Source organism: Staurois parvus, unplaced genomic scaffold, assembly GCF_062004578.1.
Source record: "Staurois parvus isolate SC_StPar_1 unplaced genomic scaffold, SC_StPar_1.0 ptg000299l, whole genome shotgun sequence".
NCBI classification, from domain to species: domain Eukaryota; kingdom Metazoa; phylum Chordata; class Amphibia; order Anura; family Ranidae; genus Staurois; species Staurois parvus.
This window is the reverse complement of record NW_028318095.1, coordinates 15630515-15652500: the sequence shown is the minus strand read 5'-3', so window position 1 is coordinate 15652500 and position 21986 is coordinate 15630515. Positions and strand designations below refer to the sequence as shown.

The 21986-nt window shown below is 41.6% G+C and overlaps 1 protein-coding gene across 2 annotated transcripts in view; it reads right to left on the bottom strand.

The window, feature by feature from the left end:
* Positions 1–21986, bottom strand: part of DCBLD2 (discoidin, CUB and LCCL domain containing 2) — a 141264-nt gene that overhangs the window by 72692 nt on the left and 46586 nt on the right. For both annotated transcript variants that reach the window (XM_089682952.1, XM_089682953.1), the window contains exon 2: positions 15082–15309. In XM_089682952.1, the coding sequence (XP_089539078.1) occupies positions 15082–15309 (228 nt within the window). The remainder of the gene's footprint in view (positions 1–15081; positions 15310–21986) is intronic.

Sequence of the window (21986 nt, the reverse complement as noted above, 5' to 3'; positions counted from 1 at the left end):
CCTACTGGCTCCTCTGTCTACATTCCAGGAACTGAAAAAGCTTTCTAAGAAATTTACCAAGGGTTAAAGGTAAGGCCTTGCTCTCCGGATCAAAGAGAGCTTGAATATTATTACAACTGAGGGACATTAATGGTATATTGGTGCATAGGGGAGCTGGATTTTATTAAATAAAAAAAGTGAATTTAGCCTTTAACTCATTAAATCATAATAAACAATGTGCATCAAATAAATGATAAAATAAAAGTCCCATAACATACAATTCACTTTCATAACAATGAAGTAAATGTCAAAGAAAAAATATATAGAAGACCAAAATGTGAAATCTTAAAAATGATAAAAGTTTAGATGTAAGAATCCCAAACCACCTCAAAGACAAGTATTCCTTTGCGTCCGAAATATAGGTTGCGCACAATTTTTTCTGCGTTTATAATCAATACTGATGTTTAAGAGACGTTCTGTGTTGTCATATCAACTAGTTAATGCCCAACTCCAGGATTACTACTTGTAAGGCTGAGTGAGGGGGTTAGTAGTAGGTGTTGGTACTTACTCTAGATTCCCGTCCTCGTTGGGCACCAAGTATGGGTAACATAAGAAGAATACTAGGGGTGGGCTCGTCTGGGCTTTGTTAGGCAGCTAAGATAGGTCACTTGCTTTGCACACGGGATACCTTCACTTGTACTGTGCTCACCAATGCTTCGGGACAAGGCAGGGGTTGCTTTCAGGGGTCATTCAAACTTAAGGCGGTACACTTGGATAGATAAGCTCTCTAGTTCCGTGTCCATGTACACCACTACTGTAACTTGCTGCAATTAGGAAGGACATGCTGAGCCTATGCCCACTCCATCTGTCCAGCGTATCTCCACTAAATAACTTCCAGTAATGGAATGGAGTCCCGCCGTGCACCTAGTGCTGACTACATACGTGCACTCACTTAATTTTGCCTCTTCCTTACCTGTGCAGAGGACCTCTGAATGCTGATCTTCGCCCGTTGCAATGGGAGATGGAACGCCAGAGGAGATCATGCCAACAACTCCCTCGCAGCAAGCGGATGTCCCGCCCTTTCAAAGGTATTATTATTATTATTATTATACAGTATTTATAAAGCGCCAATAGTTCACTCAGCGCTGTACATTACAAAGGGGGACAGAACATGTGACAGAACAATACCAATACAATGCAAAACATGAGGGGATCAAGGGCCCTGCTCTTTCGAGCTTACAATCTACACCACTTCATGACAGGCTGCTTGCTAGACCTTGCTGTCTTCATATCCCAAGATGCCTACTGATCCAGACTGGAAACCACGTGTGTCCCAGTTACTTGCATACACACCGTTTGAAAAACTTCAAACCAGGCATAGGCAAAGTTTCAAAAGCGTTACTGAAGATTTTCAGCAGAACAGTTCCAAGAAAGTGCAACAATCTCTTCCTCATCTACTCTTATCCCTAATGCTGGCTTTTGGCTGCCCCAGCATACCTGCACATCTGAAGTCCATGACAAGAGTAGTCCGCAATGGGTGACCTCCAGAACTGGTGTCTTCTGGGCGGAGTGCAGTTCCCATCAATGCCTCTATATTGCGGAAGGTTCCTGGACATAGGTAGTTGACAGCTTGCTGGAATCCAGACTGGACCGTGAAAACATGAAAATACCAACCACAGATGGGCAACACCATTAGAGCGTGCTCTCTATCCCAGTCCCATGCCCTTATTATAGCCACATAGAACTACTGGGCCAGGCCCAAAAAAATTGCGAAGAACACCCCAGGAACAGAAACAGAGAAAGGTGACCCCATCCCTCCTGGTCAGGGCAGCAACTAACTACATAGTAGGCAATCTGCTACATGCTACTTTAAATTGATCATTTGAGCCAAACTGGCCTAAACATATTTGTTTCTAATAAAGGCAGCAGCTGTAGAAACTCTATATAGCATTAGCTTCATACAGTATACAGCAGCAGTATGAGGACTTCCCATCCCTTTCTCAGAACAAACTTGATTCGGGCTCAGAATGGCTCAGGAAGCATTGTATTTTAATAAATAATCACAAGGCTTCCTCCGACTGGCTGAGGTGGGTACCATGATGTCATCTGTCTGCATCTCCATCTCAGCCAATCAGAGAAAGCCTGTATTCATTCATAAAAATTCAAGGCTTCCTGTGAAGGGCCAAGCAGCGCTCAGTCCAACTTGATTTTGTCTGGGGAGCAGGACAGGAAATCCCAGTACTGCTGCTGGAACACAGTGCTGCATACTGTATGTAGCTGATGCTACATACAGTTTATATAGCACTGACAGCGGCTCAATCTGTTAGTAAAGAAAATAGTTTCTTTGTGCCAGCTTGGCCCAAACTATTTAAAGTGGTAGTTTTTTTTCTCCTTTTGGGATAAAGATTTCACATGAATAAATAAAAGCTGATCATTTTAAGCACCCCTGTCAGTGTCAGGTGGTTTGTCTCATCTCTAACTGACACATTCTACTGGGGGGCTTGAGCTTTTGAAAAACAACAGACTTGGCTGGATCACCAGATCAAGTAAACAAATGCAGCCATCACATCCAAGAATTGGTAAACTGTAATATAATAAAGGTTTGATTTTTGGTTTAACACGGAATGAGTGCAGAATGAGAGGTAAGACAACCTAAAGTGCAATTAAACTGATCTTTACCTAGTCTTCATCCAAGTTTGGGAGTTTTGGGGCCGCATGATGTAACTTCGACATATGCAGACACATTCTGGAACCCTGAATGTACTCTGAGCTGCACATGCAGCAAACAGACAGGAAAGTTAGCTTTATTGGAGAAGAGACACAGCACAAGGTCTCTTTGAAGAAAGCCTGCGTTAGCAGATCACCATCTGAAAGGGTCAGCTACCTGGCTGTCATATTAATCCTCAGCCCTCTGTGCTTTTTGCATCAGTGATTTAAAACAAGTCTGCACTCAAGTCTGAATGCCTGATCTGCAGGCTTGTTCCAAGTAAGTAATGCAAAAACCGTACTGGGAGATCAGGCCACTAAGTCCTGTTCATCATAAACAAGTTGACCTAAGAGAAACATGTGAGACACTATGGGATTCATCTACTAAAAGCTTGAGGTGATTGTAGCCGTATTAGTGCATTTGCGACAGGAACAATTGAGTACTGTCCGTGATACTTTTTTTACTTGCACTAACATACAATTTTGAGGACAAGCTTTCGGGGAGTGTCCCCTTCTTTAGGTCTAAGCAGTACTGAAACAAAGATTTAGCAGAATGTTGAAAGAGATGTAGGGGATGGGAAGAAAAAAACCAAAAACAGAGATAAGATACAGCAAAAGCAAAGTCTGGGGGGGGGGGGGGGGAGACAATACTAGCAGGGGCAGTCATGCTTGAGCTGATAGTCATAAAACTGTTGGATAATGATTGAGGAATCCCATGTCCAAATTCAGGCCGTTATCTCTTGTGTCAAATAGAATTATCATTCTTAGTTCAAAAGTTTTTCTTTCCTGAATGGATTTGAAATTTCCTTTAAGAACTAAAACATTGAGGTCTTCCATAATGTGGTCTGGTTGTGCGAAATGGTGTCCCACAGGTGTGCAGAGGTCATCTTCTTTATGTTCTTTGATGGTATGTCTGTGCAAATTCATCCTCGTTTGCAACTTCTGTCCTGTTTTGCCAACATAAGATCCTTTGTTACATTTTCTGCACTGGATAAGGTACACAACATTTCAAGAAGTGCAGCTGTATGATCCGGAGATATTGAAGATCCCTTTTGAGTGTCTGACACATTTTGATGGATTGATTTGGTTGCACAGTTTGCAGCGTTTCTTATTGCAGGGTTTGCTTACATTATTTGTGACATCATAATCAGAAGGAAGTTTCCTACTGATTAGTTTATTTCTGAGGTTGGGGGGTCGTCTGAAAGCCAGTATTGGTGGTTGCTGGAATATTTCTAAGAATGATAATTCTATTTGACACAAGAGATAACGGCCTGAATTTGGACATGGGATTCCTCACTTATTATCCAACAGTTTTATGACTATCAGCTTAAGTATGACTGCCTCTGCTAGTGTTGCCCCCCCCCCCCCCAGACTTTGCTTCAGCTGTATCTTAGCTCTGTTTTTTTTTTTTGCGCTGGTGACAGTATGGAAAAAAATTGATTAGGGGGGGAGAACACTTTAATTTCTTAATTTTCAAAAAAACTTGTGACAAAAAAGTTAAAACTTCAAAAAACTTACCATGCCTCTCAGAGGCGTCCCTAGGGTTGGTGTCACCCCTCCAGAGAAGAAGGAGCGGTGCCGGTGTATCGGTAAAATGAGTATCCCGACCCGTAAAGATATGTATCCCCTGAAGTAACTGCGCATGTGCCAAAGGCCGAAGAAGCCGATCTCTGACTTTAGCACAGAGCTGCCACAGTTACAGGCAGCAAACCGCTGAAGCTGATCCCGCGGATCACTATGGGTTGCAAGATCAGTTAACCCCGCATAGGTTGAACCTATACGAGGTTAACTGATCCTGCAACCCATAGTGATCCGCAGGATCAGCTTCAGCGGTTTGCAGCCTTTAAGGGGTGAACTGTGGCAGCTCTGTGCTAAAGTCGGAGATCAGCGATTGGCTTCTTCGGCCTGAAACTGGCACATGCGCAGTTGCTTCAAGGGATACATATCTTCACGGGTCGGGATACTCATTTTACCCCTACACTGGGGGCAGCTGTCACTGTGCCGGGAATCCGGGATCACCCCAATAACTGGCCAGGACCTTCACAGAGCCCAGAAGCTCTGCTGGCATCCTGCTCCTGCACCCCCTGTGATGGTGTCACCCGGTGTGGCCCGCACCCCCCTAGAGATGCCACTGATGCTTCTTACTAAATATCTCAGACTGTCAGCTTTCCAAAAAAAACTCACCATGCCTCTTACTAAATATCTCAGAATGTCTGCTTTCCAAAAAGGGGTCATTTGTGGGATATTTGCACTGTCCTGGCATTTTAGGGCCTCAAGAAATGAGACAGGCCATCAGTATATCAGGACTGATCAATTATCTAATATATTATACCACTACACTAGTTTGTAGGCGGTAAGACTTTCATACAGACCAATTAATATACATGTATTGGGATTTATTTTTTACCAAAGACATGTAACAATACATTTTCACCTAAATTGATAAATACATTTGATTTTATTTGATACAGTTTGTAACGTAAAATAGAAAATATTTTTTTTCAAAATGTATCAGTCCTTTTTTGTTTATATAATAAATTAAAAAAAAACTGTGGTGATCAAATACAACCAAAATAAAAATCTATTTGTGTGAGAATGATTATATAAATTTAATCTGGGTACAGTGTTGCATGACTGCCAGTTAAAGTAGCTCAGTGCCAAACAGCAAAAAAAGGCCTGGTCATGAAGGGAGTAAAACCTTCCGGAGCTAAAATGGTTACAAAGGTGAACTTATCCTTTAACATCACCTTGTTATATTTGCCAAGTGAATAGCCTTTACTCCTTTAGTAGATCAACCTCTAATGCAGGCCATAGATGGGTCGAAAATCGGCCGATTTTTCGGCCGAAAATAAAATCGGCCGATTTTCGGATCGTTAGTGGGCGATTTGGTCGGCCGTTTTTCGGTATTTTGGCCGTTTTTTTTTTTTCGGTAAAGTTGGAAAAAAATCGGCCAATTTTGCCGATCGGCCGATTTTCGCGGCAATTAGTGGGCAAATCAGCCGATTTTTTACCGATAAAAAATCTGCGCATGAGCAGTGACCTGCAAGAGGAAGACAAAAAGAAGAAAAAGAAGAAGAGGAAGAGGATGAAGAAGAAGAACAGGAAGAAGAAGGAGGATGAAGAAGAAGAAGAAAAAGAGGATGAGGATGAAGAAGAAGAGGATGAGGATGAAGAAGAAGAAGTGGAAGAAGAGGATGAGGATGAAGAAGAAGAAGAAGAGGATGAGGATGATGAAGAAGAGGATGAAGAAGAAGAAGAGGATGAGGAAGAAGAAGAGGATGAGGATGAAGAAGAAGAAGAGGGTGAGGATGAAGAAGAAGAAGAAGAGGATGAGGATGAAGAAGAAGAAGAAGAAGAAGAGGATGAGGATGAAGAAGAGGATGAGGATGATGAAGAAGAGGATGAGGATGATGAAGAAGAGGATGAGGATGAAGAAGAGGATGAGGATGATGAAGAAGAGGATGAGGATGAAGAAGAAGAGGATGAGGATGATGAAGAAGAAGAAGAGGATGAGGATGAAGAAGAGGATGAGGATGATGAAGAAGAGGACGAGGAAGAAGAGGATGAGGATGAAGAAGAAGAGGATGAGGATGAAGAAGAGGACGAGGATGAAGAAGAGGATGAGGATGAAGAAGAGGATGAGGATGAAGAAGAGGATGAGGATGAAGAAGAAGAGGATGAGGATGAAGAAGAAGAGGATGAGGATGAAGAAGAAGAGGATGAGGATGAAGAAGAAGAGGAAGAAGTAGAGGATGAGGATGAAGAAGAAGAGGATGAGGAAGAAGTAGAGGATGAGGATGAGGAAGAGGATGAAGAAGAAGAGGAAGAGGATGAAGAAGAAGAGGATGAGGATGAAGAAGAAGAGGATGAGGATGAAGAAGAAGAGGATGAGGATGAAGAAGAAGAGGATGAGGATGAAGAAGAGGATGAGGATGAAGAAGAAGAAGAGGATGATGAAGAAGAAGAAGAGGATGAGGATGAAGAAGAAGAGGATGAGGATGAAGAAGAAGAGGATGAGGATGAAGAAGAAGAGGATGAGGACGAAGAAGAGGATGAGGACGATGAAGAAGAAGAGGATGAGGATGAAGAAGAAGAGGATGAGGAAGAAGAAGAGGATGAGGATGATGAAGAAGAAGAGAATGAGGATGAAGAAGAGAAGAAGAGGATGAGGAAGAAGAAGAGGATGAGGATGAAGAAGAGGATGAGGATGATGAAGAAGAGGATGAGGATGAAGAAGAAGAGAATGAGGATGAAGAAGAAGAGAATGAGGATGAAGAAGAAGAAGAGGATGAAGAAGAGAATGAGGATGAAGAAGAAGAAGAAGAGGATGAAGAAGAGGATGAGGATGATGAAGAAGAAGAGGATGATGAAGAAGAAGAGGATGAAGAAGAAGAAGAGGATGAGGATGAAGAAGAAGAAGAGGATGAGGATGAAGAAGAAGAAGAGGATGAAGAAGAAGAGGAAGAAGATGAAGAAGAAGAGGAAGAAGAAGAGGATGAGGAAGAAGAAGAGGATGAGGATGAAGAAGAAGAAGAAGAGGATGAGAAAGAAGAGGACGAGGAAGAAGAAGAGGATGAGGATGAAGAAGAAGAGGACGAGGAAGAAGAAGAGGATGAGGATGAAGAAGAAGAAGAAGAAGAAGAGGATGAGGATGAAGAAGAAGAGGATGAAGAAGAGGAAGAGGATGAAGAAGAAGAGGATGAGGATGAAGAAGAGGATGAGGATGAAGAAGAAGAGGATGAGGATGAAGAAGAGGATGAGGATGAAGAAGAGGATGAGGATGAAGAAGAAGAGGATGAGGATGAAGAAGAAGAGGATGAGGATGAAAAAGAGGATGAGGATGATGAAAAAGAGGATGAGGATAAAGAAGAAGAGGATGAGGATGAAGAAGAGGATGAGGATGAAGAAGAGGATGAGGACGATGAAGAAGAAGAAGAAGAGGATGAGGATGAAGAAGAAGAGGATGAGGATGAAGAAGAGGATGAAGAAGAAGAGGATGAAGAAGAAGAGGATGAGGATGAAGAAGAAGAGGATGAGGATGAAGAAGAGGATGAAGAAGAAGAAGAGGATGAGGATGATGAAGAAGAAGAGAAGGAGGATGAGGAAGAAGAAGAGAAGAAGAGGATGAGGAAGAAGAAGAGGATGAGGATGAAGAAGAGGATGAGGATGATGATGAAGAGGATGAGGATGAAGAGGATTATGAAGAAGAAGAGGATTATGAAGAAGAGGATGAGGATGAAGAAGAGGATGAGGATGAAGAAGAAGAAGAGGATGATGAAGAAGAAGAGGATGAGGATGATGAAGAAGAAGAGGATGAGGAAGAAGAGGATGAGGATGAAGAAGAGGATGAGGAAGAGGATGAGGAAGAAGAGGATGAGGATGAAGAAGAAGAGGATGAGAATGATGAAGAAGAAGAGGATGATGAAGAAGAAGAGGATGAGGATGATGAAGAAGAAGAAGAGGATGAGGATGAAGAAGAAGTAGGATGAAAATAAGAGGAATTCCAGTCCAGCAAAAAGTGTCTCTGCAGAGAGCTCCGCTATTTCTTTGACAGTTCTCTGACAGTTCCTTGACATTTACAGCGGTTGCAACATTGTATCTATTTGTTTCCGAATAAAAATATCTGTATCCTAAATGGAAACAAATAGATACAATGTTGCAACCGCTGTAAATGTCAAGGAACTGTCAGAGAACTGTCAAAGAAATAGCAGAGCTCTCTGCAGGGACACTTTTTGCGGCTCTAGACGGGATGAAAATCGGCCGATTTTTTTTACCATTGATGGTAACGTCGGCCACTTGAACGACCGATTTTTTGTTTTTTAAAAGAAAAATCTGCCGTTTTTCTCCCCATCTATGGCCTGCATTAGTGTATATTAAAATGAGCAACTGGGACAAAAAAGAAAGAATGTGGTTTTAATAAACAGCATAGATCCCAACAATGGGGCTACAGAAAGCAGAACACTTATCAGCACGTTGTCATGTAAACAGACTATTTATACATCTGAGGCTCAGAATGCAAATTGCTGCATTGCGAGATTAATGTGCCGCTTTCATATGTTCCCATCAACTTGGTTTGACAAAGGCGAACACATTGTAAATGGAGCATTATAATGGAATATTCATTATTGTACAGTCAAATTCTTTCAAAGAAAAAACAGATTGTTTCATTGCTTCCAGAGCCTGAAAGTATCCTTAGTTTGGGCCTTTGTTGAAGTGTTATGATTTTCTTTGGATAAAAAGACAATTTGAGAGCTTCTCATAGCTTTCTTTATGAGGCATTTAAAAATCACATATTACCTTTTTTTCCCACAGGCTCAAATCTCACCCTTAGTGTATGTATATATATATATATATATATATACATACACACACACACACGCACACACTTAACGGCTTCTTTATTAGGTATACCTGTTCAATTGCTTGGTAACTAAAAATTGCTAGTCAGCCAATCACATGGCAGCAACTAAATGCATTTAGGGATTGTTGTTCTTGCATCATTTGAATGTGGCATGGTTGTTGGTGCCAGACGGGCTGGTGTGAGTATTTCAAAACTGCTGATCTACTGGGATTTTCACGCAAAACCATCTCTAGGGTTTACAGAGAATGGTCCAAAAAAGAGAAAATATTCGGCGAGTGGAAGTTGTGTGGACAAAAATGCCTTGTTGAGGTTAGAGGAGTATGGGCAGACTGGTTCGAGATTATAGAAAGGCAACAGTAACTCAAATAACCACCTACAACTAAGGTATGTAAAATACTCTCTGAATGCATAACACGTCGAACCTTGAAGCAGATGGGCTACAGCCACAGAAGACCACTCCAGTTGCCACTCCTGTCAGCTAAGGAGGAGAAATGGAGGCTAAAATTCGCACAGGTTGATCAAAATTGGACAATAGAAGATTGGAAAAATGTTGCCTGGTTTGCTGAGTCCCGATTTCAGCTGCGACATTCAGATGGTAGGGTCAGAATTTGGCAAAAACAACATGAAAGCATGGATCCATCCTGCCTTGTATCAACGGTTCAGGCTGGTGGTGTAATGGCTAATTTCTTGGCACACTTTGGGTCCCGTAGTACCAATTGAGAATTGTTTAAACACCACGACTTATGTGAGTATTGTTGCTGACCATGTCCATCTCTTTATGACTACAGTGTACCCATCTTCTGATGGCTACTTCCAGCAGGACAATACACCATGTCACAAAGCTCAAATCATCTCAAACTGGTTCCTTGAACATGACAATGAGTTCACTGTACTCCAATGGCCTCCACAGTCACCAGATCTCAATCCAATGGAGCACCTTTGGGATGTGGTGGAAAGGGAGATTTGCATCATGGATGTGCATCTGACAAATCTGCAGCAACTGCCTGATGCTATCATGTCAATATGGACCAAAATCTCTGAGGAATGTTTCCAACACCTTGTTGAATCTATGCCATGAAGAATTAAGGCACTTCTGAAGGCAAAAGGGGGTCCAACAAGGTGTACCTAATGAAGTGGCCCATTTTATATTAAATATATATATTTAATTTTTTTCATTATTAGTGATGCACCGGTAGATCAGCCGGTAAAAATTTCAGCCGAAAACAGGGTTATCAGTGTTTTGACAATAGAAAATAGAGGAAGGAACCAATTATGACAACTGACTTCAAAGCAAAAGCGCGTCCCCTTTACTCCAATGCAAATCCGCGTCCCCTTGCCTCCAATGCAAATCCGCGTCCCCTTGCCTCCAATGCAAACCCGCGTCCCGTTGACCCCAATGCAAACCCGCGTCCCCTTGCCTCCAATGCAAAACCGCGTCCCATTGACTGCAATGCAAAAGCGCGTCCCCTTGCCTCCAATGCAAATCCGCGTCCCCTTGCCTCCAATGCAAATCCGCGTCCCGTTGACTCCAATGCAAACCCGCGTCCCGTTGACTCCAATGCAAACCCGCGTCCCGTTGACTCCAATGCAAACCCGCGTCCCGTTGACTCCAATGCAAACCCGCGTCCCGTTGACTCCAATGCAAACCCGCGTCCCGTTGACTCCAATGCAAACCCGCGTCCCGTTGACTCCAATGCAAAACAGAGTACCGTTGACTCCAATGCAAAACAGAGTACCGTTGACTTCAAAGCAAAACCGAGTCCCGTTGACTACAATGCAAAACCGCGTCCCATTGACTTCAATGCAATGTATTTTTTTTTTTATTCATATTCATTGAAATTCATATTACTTAAAAAGTTGAATACAATTATATATATATATATATATATATATATATATATATATATATATATATATATAAAATAAATATATTTTTTATAAGAACTGTTCATTTTCACGTCGGTGCATCACTAATCTATATCTGTCTATCTATATACACACACACACACGTGCACTGTTAAACCACCAAAAGCTTATACTGTATACATACAATATGGAAAGGGAAAAGAAAAAGGTGGCGTGAATCAGATCCCAGAATGTACTCAACACAAACAGAAATACAAATAACTCTGAGCCAAACATGCAGACATAAACAGAACAATTGTAGCCAGAGACTTACTAATAAGCTCTGTGCAAAATTAAAATTTACAAGTACATGTAACAGAGCTATGGTGAAAGAACTGTGCTAAAGTGAAGCAATAATTTGAAGGCCATCTCGTGTGTTCTTTTAGTGTAGTATAACATCTCCACCAAGGTTTTAGCAATGTGCTCAAGGCTCTGTACCAAATTGATAAGATAATGCTCCACAGTTAAAAAAAAAATAAAAAAAATAAATTCTGTAAAAATCATACTGAGCAAGGATTCACAATATAAAAGAACCCTGCGCTGAGAGAAATAGGAGGCATTGTGAACCTTATGCTGAAAATACTTTTTGCCAGGCCATCATGCTGATCTAGTGGCTTCAATACAGAGCCAGAATCATTTACCCTGAACAAGTATGCCGTAAGTTAAAAGAGAAGTGGAGGAATGGAAAACAACATTTATACTTACCTACATGGCTGCAGCATTGATTCAAAGCTGCAGCTGTCCACCGCAGGCTCTGAGCAAGCAAATACTGCTGATCGCTCAGTTCTTGGGCCACTCTATACTCTGCCCCTCCAGTGCTCACTGAAGTGCTGGACTGTGCAGGTGGCGGGACAGGATGGCTCAAGTTCTCAGTGGTGCACTGAGAGGCTGAGCCTGCTGCCGGTCAGGCATGTAAGCAGATCCCAACATTCTCTTTGTAGAAAGCTGTAGAGCTTGGACTGCAACCAGCGGTTCTACCTGGGATTCTCCAATGATTGGTGCCCAGCAGTGCCACTCACCAGTGCCGCCCACAAGTGCCCAGCAGTGCCGCCCACAAGTGCCCAGCAGTGCCACCCACCTGTGCCCATCAGTGTCATTCACCTGTGCCGAGCAGTGCCACCCACCAGTGCAGCCCAGCAGTGCCATCCGGCAGTGCCACCAGTCAGTGCCCGCTCATCAGTGCTGCCTATCAGTGCCCATTGTGACATCAGATCCCAGCCCTTTACACCCAACTCGTGACCGAAGAACTAGCCAATCTAAAACCGCGATGTCATGTGCGTAACAATGCCATGCCCAGCTGCACCCTGCACAATGATTTTCCAGCTAATGGACCACAATCGATGTACCGGCAGCCTGAGCGCGATTGTTACTGGGACAGGTTAATTACGCAACTAACCCTTCACACTGCCACCACCTCCTTTTTGTACAGAGAAAGAGGAAACTTGGCAATATCAGCAATAACACTATGATGGTTGAAATAATCGTTTGTATACCACTGTCACCGCAGGCAGGTTATACAGAGGGTTAAAAACACACAGTAGCGCTCTTCAGCGGCAGGAATTCGTAGTTTGCATTAAAGGCGTTAGAAACAGTTCAACACAACAGAAAGTAAGATTTATTACTAAAAAGGTCAAAAGGATGCAATAAAAAAATATTTACAGCAAAAGATGTAGCATATATATATATATATATATATATATATATATATATATATATAAATATACAGAGAACAATAGTACAGCAAAGAGATAACAGAAAGGAATTTAGAGGGTTAAAGTACTTGCCGGTCAGCCTTGGTGTAAGCAGCTTCAAGTTTCATAAGTCAAAAGGATTTCTTGTCTCTACTGTCAGTTTCGATGTTAAACAGGAGACTCTTCTTTTCTCTCTCTCTCACACACCAAGCATAACCGCCTTTTTCTAGGATCTCAGCAAGGTGTCTCCCTGGAGCAGTGAAACCAATCGTCTCCTTTGGGGAGGGGAGTGTAGGTGGAGCCCTAAGTTATGACTAGAAACTCTCATAGCTGCTATTATGATTCATAACTCATTCTCGGGGTATTTGCCAGCCTGGGCACTAGTATATTAATACTCAGCCGCATCTGCAGAATGGTTACAGACGAAACATGTCATATCTACTTGAATGGTTCAGGAGATATAATTTTCTGCTCTCTTACATGTGTCAGATAAGGGGTGCAGCATACCAGGAGAATGTTCTCAAAGTGAGCCGTCCGAATATGGGCTCCATGTTTAGGTAATTATGTCCTACGTGAAGTTATCAACTTATATGAAAAAGTGAGTTTTTAAAAGTAAGTCTGTTTTTACGACCCCTTGGAAGGTCTTTTGAAGTTCAGTGAGGGACTTGGTTTACACTTTTACGATATCCCAGATTGCACAGCGAACAGACAGCTAGGCACCTAGCTGGTGAGGTTTTATAGCCAGGATGCCCTCCCACTGGGTTTCGATGCCTTTTTGAACTCTGCATCAAACAGACCACATGTCACTCAACAGAGAGGGAGGGGGATGAGGAAAGAAGGAGAGAGAGATATGATTGTACAAGATGGACGGTCCTTTGCCAAAATGGAGGTTCGTATCTGTCTCTGTGTGCACGATTGCTACACCCATCAGTGCCGCCTATCCGTGCCACCTCATCAGTGCCGCCTATCAGTGCCCATCAGTGTTGCCTATCAGTGCAGCCTCATCAACGCACATCAGTGAAGGAGAAAAATTACCTGTTTGCAAAATTTTATAATAGAAACAAAGAAAAACTTTTTTTTTTTAATTTTTTGCTCTTTTTTGTTTATAGTGCAAAAAATAAAACACCCAGAGGCGAGTAAATACCACCAAAAGAAATTTGTGTGAAAAAAAAAAAAAAGATAAAAATTTCATATGGGTACAATGTTGCATGACCGTTGACAATTGTCATTCAAAGTGCAACAGCGCTGAAAGCTGAAAATTGGCCTGGTAAGGAAGGGGGTATAAGTGCCCGGTAGGCAAGTGGTTAAAGTAGATTTTGCAAGGCAATGTCCATATGTACTGTCTGGGCACCTTTGCCTTCTATAAACTGCCTGCTAACAGTAGGTCTAAAAGTTATTTGTAAAAGAAAATAATTGGACTTTATTCTTACCTGACCACAACCCCCCTCCCCCTTCCGCCTTGCGGATTATGATCTCACCATCCTTCCAGGAAGTCTTGGGGAATCCAGAACAGATCAATTCTAGTGAGAAGACACTCCACTGTTGCAAGAGCATCTTAATGACTGGGTTGCTCTGTATTCCTCAGAATCACACCAGCAAAAAAAAAAAGAAAATGAGGTCATCCTTACCTAGACACCGTGGGCCGAAGACGGGTTAGGCAAGTATACAAATGAACTTTAGACTTCACATAACTGCTGAACGTACTATTAGCAGGCATTTTATACATGTGGAAAGGGCCTAGACAGTATGTGTGGACTTTGCATAGTACCGCGTTCACAATCAAATCACAATCAGAATACTTCTTCCATAACAGTGAATCAGAGTGCTGAAACCACTAAATCAGCACCATAGTATCATCATCAAATTGTTTAAAACAAATTTTAATTAGAGTGGTACCTCAAACTGAAACACATATGTAAAGGTTTTAGCTGTAAAATGGTTTATAATTCTGTTCAGTCAGTTTTATGGTTTACACACCCAATGCATAGATAAGCTAGTAACAACTGTTTCCTGGTTGATTTTTTGATCATGCGATTTCCATGCGGAAGCCACGCCTGCAAAACACACTGTGGGCTAAGATGCGTGGGGGTGTCATTCAGAATGAATGGAAGCCCCGCATGTCACCAAAGAGCAGTGTGATTTGGTTGTGGGTGGGTGTGGGAACAGATGTGGTTCCTACAGCCCGCACAGTGTGAACCGAATGTAAGAAGAAGGTTAGAAAATCTGTGAAATATATCCATTGCTAGACTAAATAAATAAATATATATATAAAAACACACACTTTACGGTAAAACATAATACAGTGCATTAGGATTCAACTTCACTACAAAATAGAGAGGGAAAATCTATGGGGTGGGGGTACAGATGAGAAGCTTGGCAGCTGCTTCAAACCTTCCCCCTCCATAAAAAAAAAAAGGTATTCCCAGGACTTCCCCATACCTAGTTCAGTTCTCGCTGCTCCGAAACCATCATAAATCCGCAGGTAACTGGAATGACACGAATCAACATCCTCAATATCAAAGTCTCCAAACTTTAGCAGAATCCGTTCACCAGACTTAACCTGGATTTTCCATTCACACACGGTGCTGTTTGGGTAGGTGTTCGGATAGTTTTTTGATGTAAAAGTTCCACTTTCTTGGCCAAAAAGCGTGTAGCCACAACCATCTCCTAGAACAAAAAAAAACAAAGTAACATAAACAAGAGTTGTAACATACCACACAATGAATAAAGCACCATTGTCTGGCCTTGTAACTACCACAAAAATAAAATGTCAAGACAGATTTACTTAATACCCAAGTGTAAGACCTTGGCCTCTTCAGATTCTGTGCTACTAAATGTCCCACAATACATGGGCATTAGTGAACAGATGACACATAAACCACTGTAATGCATTTTAGCTTCTACTCGATATCTGTAGATTTGTCCGATTTGTAGGAGAAATTTGCTTTAACATTTACAATTTTATTTACAGTTTGGTGAAAACTAAAACCTCATGCTGGTTAGACTACCCAAACGACAGACAATAACTTTCTTGCATAATGCTTTTGCTTTTCATTTTTTTCTGCTCCACCTGACAACGGCCCTATTTATCTTTTGTTCCAGCTCTCATAAATCAGTGCCAAAATATTCACTCCTCTGGGCAAAAAAATCCTAGCCCTGACTGTTTTTCTCAATTTGGTTTTTCAGGTTGCTGCAATCACTCAGACCTATTAGAGCAGATCCGCTGCAAGAAGCCCTTTAAACCCAACAGAAGTCCAGTTTATCAAATAAAATTAGGATGCAGCAAAGTCATCAGCGTCCTATGTCTCACCCTTTATTTATTTGCAGTGTTGTGTAGAGGATGATTGCTGCTTCATGTCACACCTACAACTGTCTGACCAGTTACTCTTTCATTCAGGCAAGATTTAAAATATAGAAAGATTTTTTTCAGAACTGCACCACAGAATATTTAAAACATGGATAATTATTGGTGCTATCTATGGATGTAAAAGCATCAAACAGCAAATTCAATTTACAGAAAGCGCCTGTATATAGATCTCCTATAGATCACCTATAGATCTCCTGATAAATAAAATTCCAGTATCAGTATGAATTCCAATACATGTGCAATATAAATGTGAAAAACAAAGTGCAAAAGTGCGATATAGTGCAAACATATACAGTACAAGTGCTAATTCACTTAAAGTGGTACTAAACCCAGGACCCTGCATTCACTATATCGTGTCCCCTATAGTACACTGAGCTTGAAAATGCAATTATTTTAGTAAATATAAATCATTAAATACTTTTTCTCATCAGCAGTGCATAGCCGCCCTGTGACGTCTATCAAGTGTCCAGTTGAGCACTGGCTAAAGCTTGTAAGAGGAGATTTCATTCTGTTCTGACTTTCCTATGAGGCCGCATAACCCCTGATCCTCTGGCCTTGTGCTGATCAGATGCACCCCCCCCCCCCAAAGAAAAAAAAAAACCTCTCTAGCCATACACACTAAACTGAGCATGTGCAGGGTGACTCCTAGAGCTCTGTACTATCCGCAATTGGATTGGGGACAGTAGAAGAAGAGGAGGGTAAGAGAAGACAGAATAAAACATCCTTTTTACACAATGTGGAGGGTTAACCACTTATGTTCCACAGTGAATATAACAAGCATGCTTTACTGCATATACAGACTGATTTTACTGTTGTGGGTTTAGTAACACTTTAAAGTGTCCTGTGCTCCTAAAATACAGATAACAGTATGAAATATTCAAATCCAAAGTCCCACTTTTATAACATGCTCCACCTTCAGTGAGAACACCACCATCACCACAAATCACCAAGCACTGACCAGAAACTATGGCTGGTACAATTTAAAAACCAGTAAAAGTGCATATAGATGCAGGACTTGACTCTCAATAACACAGGATCTCCTTTACAGAACATTCACAAGCCATATTCCTTAATCATAGGAAGCGTAAAGAGCGGGCCAAAGGAGTGAAGAACTATCATAGTATAAACCCATCTAAAAAGTACACCATATACTTACATCGATTTGTGCCACACATGACACTAGTATTGAGCATATATTCTTGTTACCAGTCCATCTTCAGTGGCATCCTCCGACCACGAGCTTGGACTTATAATGCATGCTAAAGTCATGTCAAAGCCCCACCCTACGCGTTTCATCACCTGACATCTTTTGTCCCTGAAAGACTCCTGAGGTGTACTCATGAGAACCAAGTACATATCAGCTACTCTCCACGCGCAAATAGATAAAAAGATACAAGTGTTAACCTAATATAGTGCATTGGAGCATCTTATTTAGAACATCTTGACAAAAAGAAAAAAAAACAAAACGATCATTTGGTCCAAACCAGATTCTGTTTCATGCTGGCCTTACTTATGACAATATTTGGGCCATTACAGCCATGTCCAGTAGTTTTCACAAAAATTGGTAGGCACAGTTGGGTTGGCAAAATAAAATTCTTACAATCTTCTAAGGAATCCTTGGTGCTTTTAAAATAACAATTCTTGAAAATTCTGCTATGTTCAAAAGAATCCTTTATAAACAAAGCTAAATCTAAGCTGGCCATACCCATTGTTCATTGAAGGACAATTTTCCATCCCATTCCTTCAAATTTTTTCATCACTGCAGTCAAAAAACAATTGTAGATTTGACCCCATTAATGAGTATCTTATCTGGCCAGGAGATGAATATGTGATTTAGCACTTGAAAAGACTACTCTCCTCCTCACAGGGGGTCTTCCTGCACAGTACATATGACTCACAGGGAAGGTGGGGGTCAGTTTAGTTGTTTTCAGAAAGTCAGAACGCGCACGTAGGAAGAGATATGAGAATATTCTTCAAAAGTCTGTAGACTAGAATTTGGGTATCACACAGGTGAACTAATTTTGTGCATTGCTTGACAAGCATAGCCAACTACAAAAGCGGTTGTGGATTTTTAACCTTGAAATCTTTCTCCCGTTTTTTTTTTATAATTTACTCTTTATTGATTTTCAAAGTGCTTTCAACAAACAGAATAGCATAGAATCGCAAAATATTCACAAAGCAATAAAAGAACATAGGCTCATCGATGAGAGGCATATACGGTAGGTATATAATGTCAATACATAACAGTGAATTAGCCATCATGTTCAGAAAACTGAGTAGGCAAATCAGAAATGGAAAGATCCCACGGTTCCCAAACTGCCTCAAAGATGGGGACAGAGTTAGCATGCAAAGCAGTGAGCTACTCCATTCTTGTGATCTCGGCTATAACCTTCACCAACTCCGATCGTGTAGGAGGCATAGTAGAAAGCCAATGCATGGGAATGGTTCTCCTGGCCGCTGTTAAAACATGGGAGGATAGTTTATTTTATTTCAGGTGCTTATATAGCGTCGTCAATTTACACAGCGCATTACATATATATTATACATTCACATCAGTCCCTAACCCTCAAGGAGCGTACAATCTAAGGTCCCTAACTTACATTCATACATACACATACTAGGGCCAATTTAGATAGGAGCCAATTCACCTACCAGCATGTCTTTGGAGTGTGGGAGGAAACCGGAGCACCTGGAGGAAACCCACACAGGCACAGGGAGAACATGCAAACTCCAGACAGGTGGTGCCGTGGCTGGGATTCGAACCAACAACCCCAGGGCTGCCAGGCGAAAGTGCTAACCATTTAGCCACTGTGCTGCCCATGGTAGCTCCCATTTTTTAAATTCTGGCACTACCATTATGAAGACAGACACTGTTCGTGACAGGCGGCATTGATCCATTCGGGTATTTTTGTAATAAGCTAGCATGGGTAGCATACTCTACACTTGTCAGTGCATACCTTTACCTGTATTATAGGCCGAAGCAAAAGCATAGTCACAATGGATGTGCACACGGTGACTTTCATTGTGGTTATACGCATAGTCGCAGGGCAAAATACACCTAATTATCGTATGTCAAACCTCTGCACTCGCTCTGTCTGGAGTCTGTAACTTATGCCTATTACTTAATGCCCAGTGCTAAATTATATGTCACGTCATAACAGATGTTAATAATAAATACGGACATTCAGATAAAATTGTTAACGTCAATATACAATTCAGTTTGCACTTAATCATTGCACCAGAACAAGGCTCATGATTTACGACTGCTCCCTGGGTAGAGAACTGAAACAATGGCCATGTAGAGGACGCTGAGCTTTATTGACCAGTACTGTAGAAGTAAATGCATCCTGTCTTCACTCAATCAATGTTTACCTCTTGTCTAGATGAAGCAGTCCGACATTAAATTCTGCTAGTAGTCGGAGAATGTGCCGCACATAAGAGGCCTGTTTTTTTTTATGCCTTTATTACATTTTCTGTTTTTATTGAGCTACAGACCTGCTACTTAGAACTAAAAAAAACATGCTTAGATTTGGGCAAGTAACACAGTGGAAGTGCTAAAACAGTGCGCAGAAATGAAGCAGTGAGGTCTATGGTATAAATTAGACACTACTATGGGCCAACAATCCATACAAATTGGAAAACAATGGCCCTCTATGCTACACTGTACATCCAGGGTTAAAGAACTTTTCTAAATTGCATTTTGCATGTTGGTCCCTCTGCCATCTACTCAACAAGACCACACTGTTGAAAGACTCCAAATGTTTGGGTTATTCCCTCCCAGTTTTCAGCAATAGCAATTAGGGGAAGTGAAATCTTTGCAAGCTTACATTGCATATATATTTGAGACATGGCACCTGTGTGACTTTCATATCAGGCTACATTCACACATTAGGCTTCGATCACACCTGGGTGTTTTGAACTGCGGGCACAATTGCTGCGATTCTGTCCGCGATTTCACCTTGCCCAAGTGTGAATGGAGCCTAAGCGTCTTATTTTGAAGCATTTTTTTCCAAGCGTTTTTTGGAGCAGCATTGAATATTTTTGCAGCTTTTTTTTAGGCATTTTTTCAACTCAGGTTGCGAGTGCTGCTGAAAAAGCAGCGGAGAGCTGCTGTTTGAGCAAAAAATATGTGAAAAAAACGCTTGAACACACTCATGTCATGCTTTTCAGGCATTTCCATTGAAGTCCATGGGGACAAAAACATTCAATTCGGCATGAAAAGTAGTTTGTGTTCTTTTCCGAGCAACAGGTATTTTGCTACAAGAGACAGAACACTCAGATGTGAACAACGGCTATTGAAAATAGGTTTTTGCTTGTTGAGCATTTTTGATTGAAGCTACAAGATGCTCAAGTGTGAACGGGGCCTTAACCCCAGGCATGCAAAGACCAGGTTGCCCAAAATGGGTAAGCCCACAGGCACGCTTGGCTTGGCTGCATGGATAATGATCATCATTAACCTCAATTTTGTTGATAGGTCTATATTTTACCCAGGCATACACTTCCTGGTGATGACTTCATACATCTTTTTAGGTGTGCGGGAGGAAGACTGGCACTAGTAAGGAGAGCTTGGCTGCAGCTAAAACACTCAGTTGCAATTTAGGTCCACTGTGAAGGCCTCTATGTGCACCCTACTAATGCAGACAGACTTGCACAGAACGTTTACAAATGGGATCATGAACCAAGCCACCAGCTTACCCATTGGACTGCATTCCCTACCAAGAGTGCAGGCTTGTCGCCACATCATAATATATTAAGAAACTAAAGGCACAGCATAGCCCATGCATTCTGCATATGCTTCTTGGCTATTATAAGGTGAAGCAAACATAATTTTTGAGAGAAGTAAATTACGTCCATCAAGTTGTCCTGTAGACAGAATATAGCAGCAGTAATTCACGGACTGGGGCTCTATAGATCTGTAGAGGAATGTTGGAATGTGGCCAGGTTCGTGGGCTTTCCTCAGGAAATTACATAACTAGGTATTTTTAGAAGACTTTTTTTCTGCTAAAAGAAAGTCAATTCACTTTCAATGCCCTTTATTTGTAGTCATTGTTTGCTGGTCTAATTACGGAGGTCCTTACACATGCCAAACAAGGAGTATTTCTGGCATCCACTTGAGAGGAAGTATCTCTTTCCTTATATTCAGGAGCTGTGAACAACAAGGACTGTCAATGGCTCCGTATCTGTATTGTGCAGCGAGTCCTAGTTATCATTAGAGATAATGGAAAAAAGTAAATGTCCTGAGACTGTTGGCCACGGAACCAAACTTCAAAGCAGACCTATGTCCTAAATGAATGTAGTAAGAGCTAGCAGACCTATTCCTCAAACGAACATCAGTGGTACCAAACCACATTATTTTGTGTTAAAGAGAAAAAAAAAGTCTCTTTCTTGTCCTAATCTCTGCTACTTCTGAGCATCACATGGCTACCAGGAACAGAGTGGGTGTTTCAGATGACTAAAGTGTCTAGTGTTTCTTGTATGAAAGACTTGCAAGCAGATAAGGAAAAAAGAAGGCAGAGCGGGCATGGACCATACCGTGTCTCCCCCCCCCAATTAACGCAAGAAATAATTTCCAAAACATAACCACGACTGATAAAAAAATTAACATGTGCTTGTTAACTATTGTATGGTCCCCTATTTTTCTTCTGTGAGTCCCCCATGTCTGAGCCCTGGAAGGGGGGGGGGGGGGGGTAGCGTTGCCCTATTGTTGCCTAGCCGCTGTCAAGACATCCTGAAAGGGCAACACCTATTCGGTATATGGATGGGACATATATTTGGTCAGTGATGCTGATTGCCTTGCTATCTGTATGGTAATTCTATTATCCTGTTAAGTTGGGGATAGAGTGGCACAGAAGAGGCAGGGGTAGGGTGGGGGGTTGATAGGTTTGCTTACCTCAGTGGTGTTTTTAGGGTTCATCATTGTTGGTTCTGCGCAACCTCACTTGGGCCAGTTTTTTTTTTTTTTTGCTTTGGTTTACTT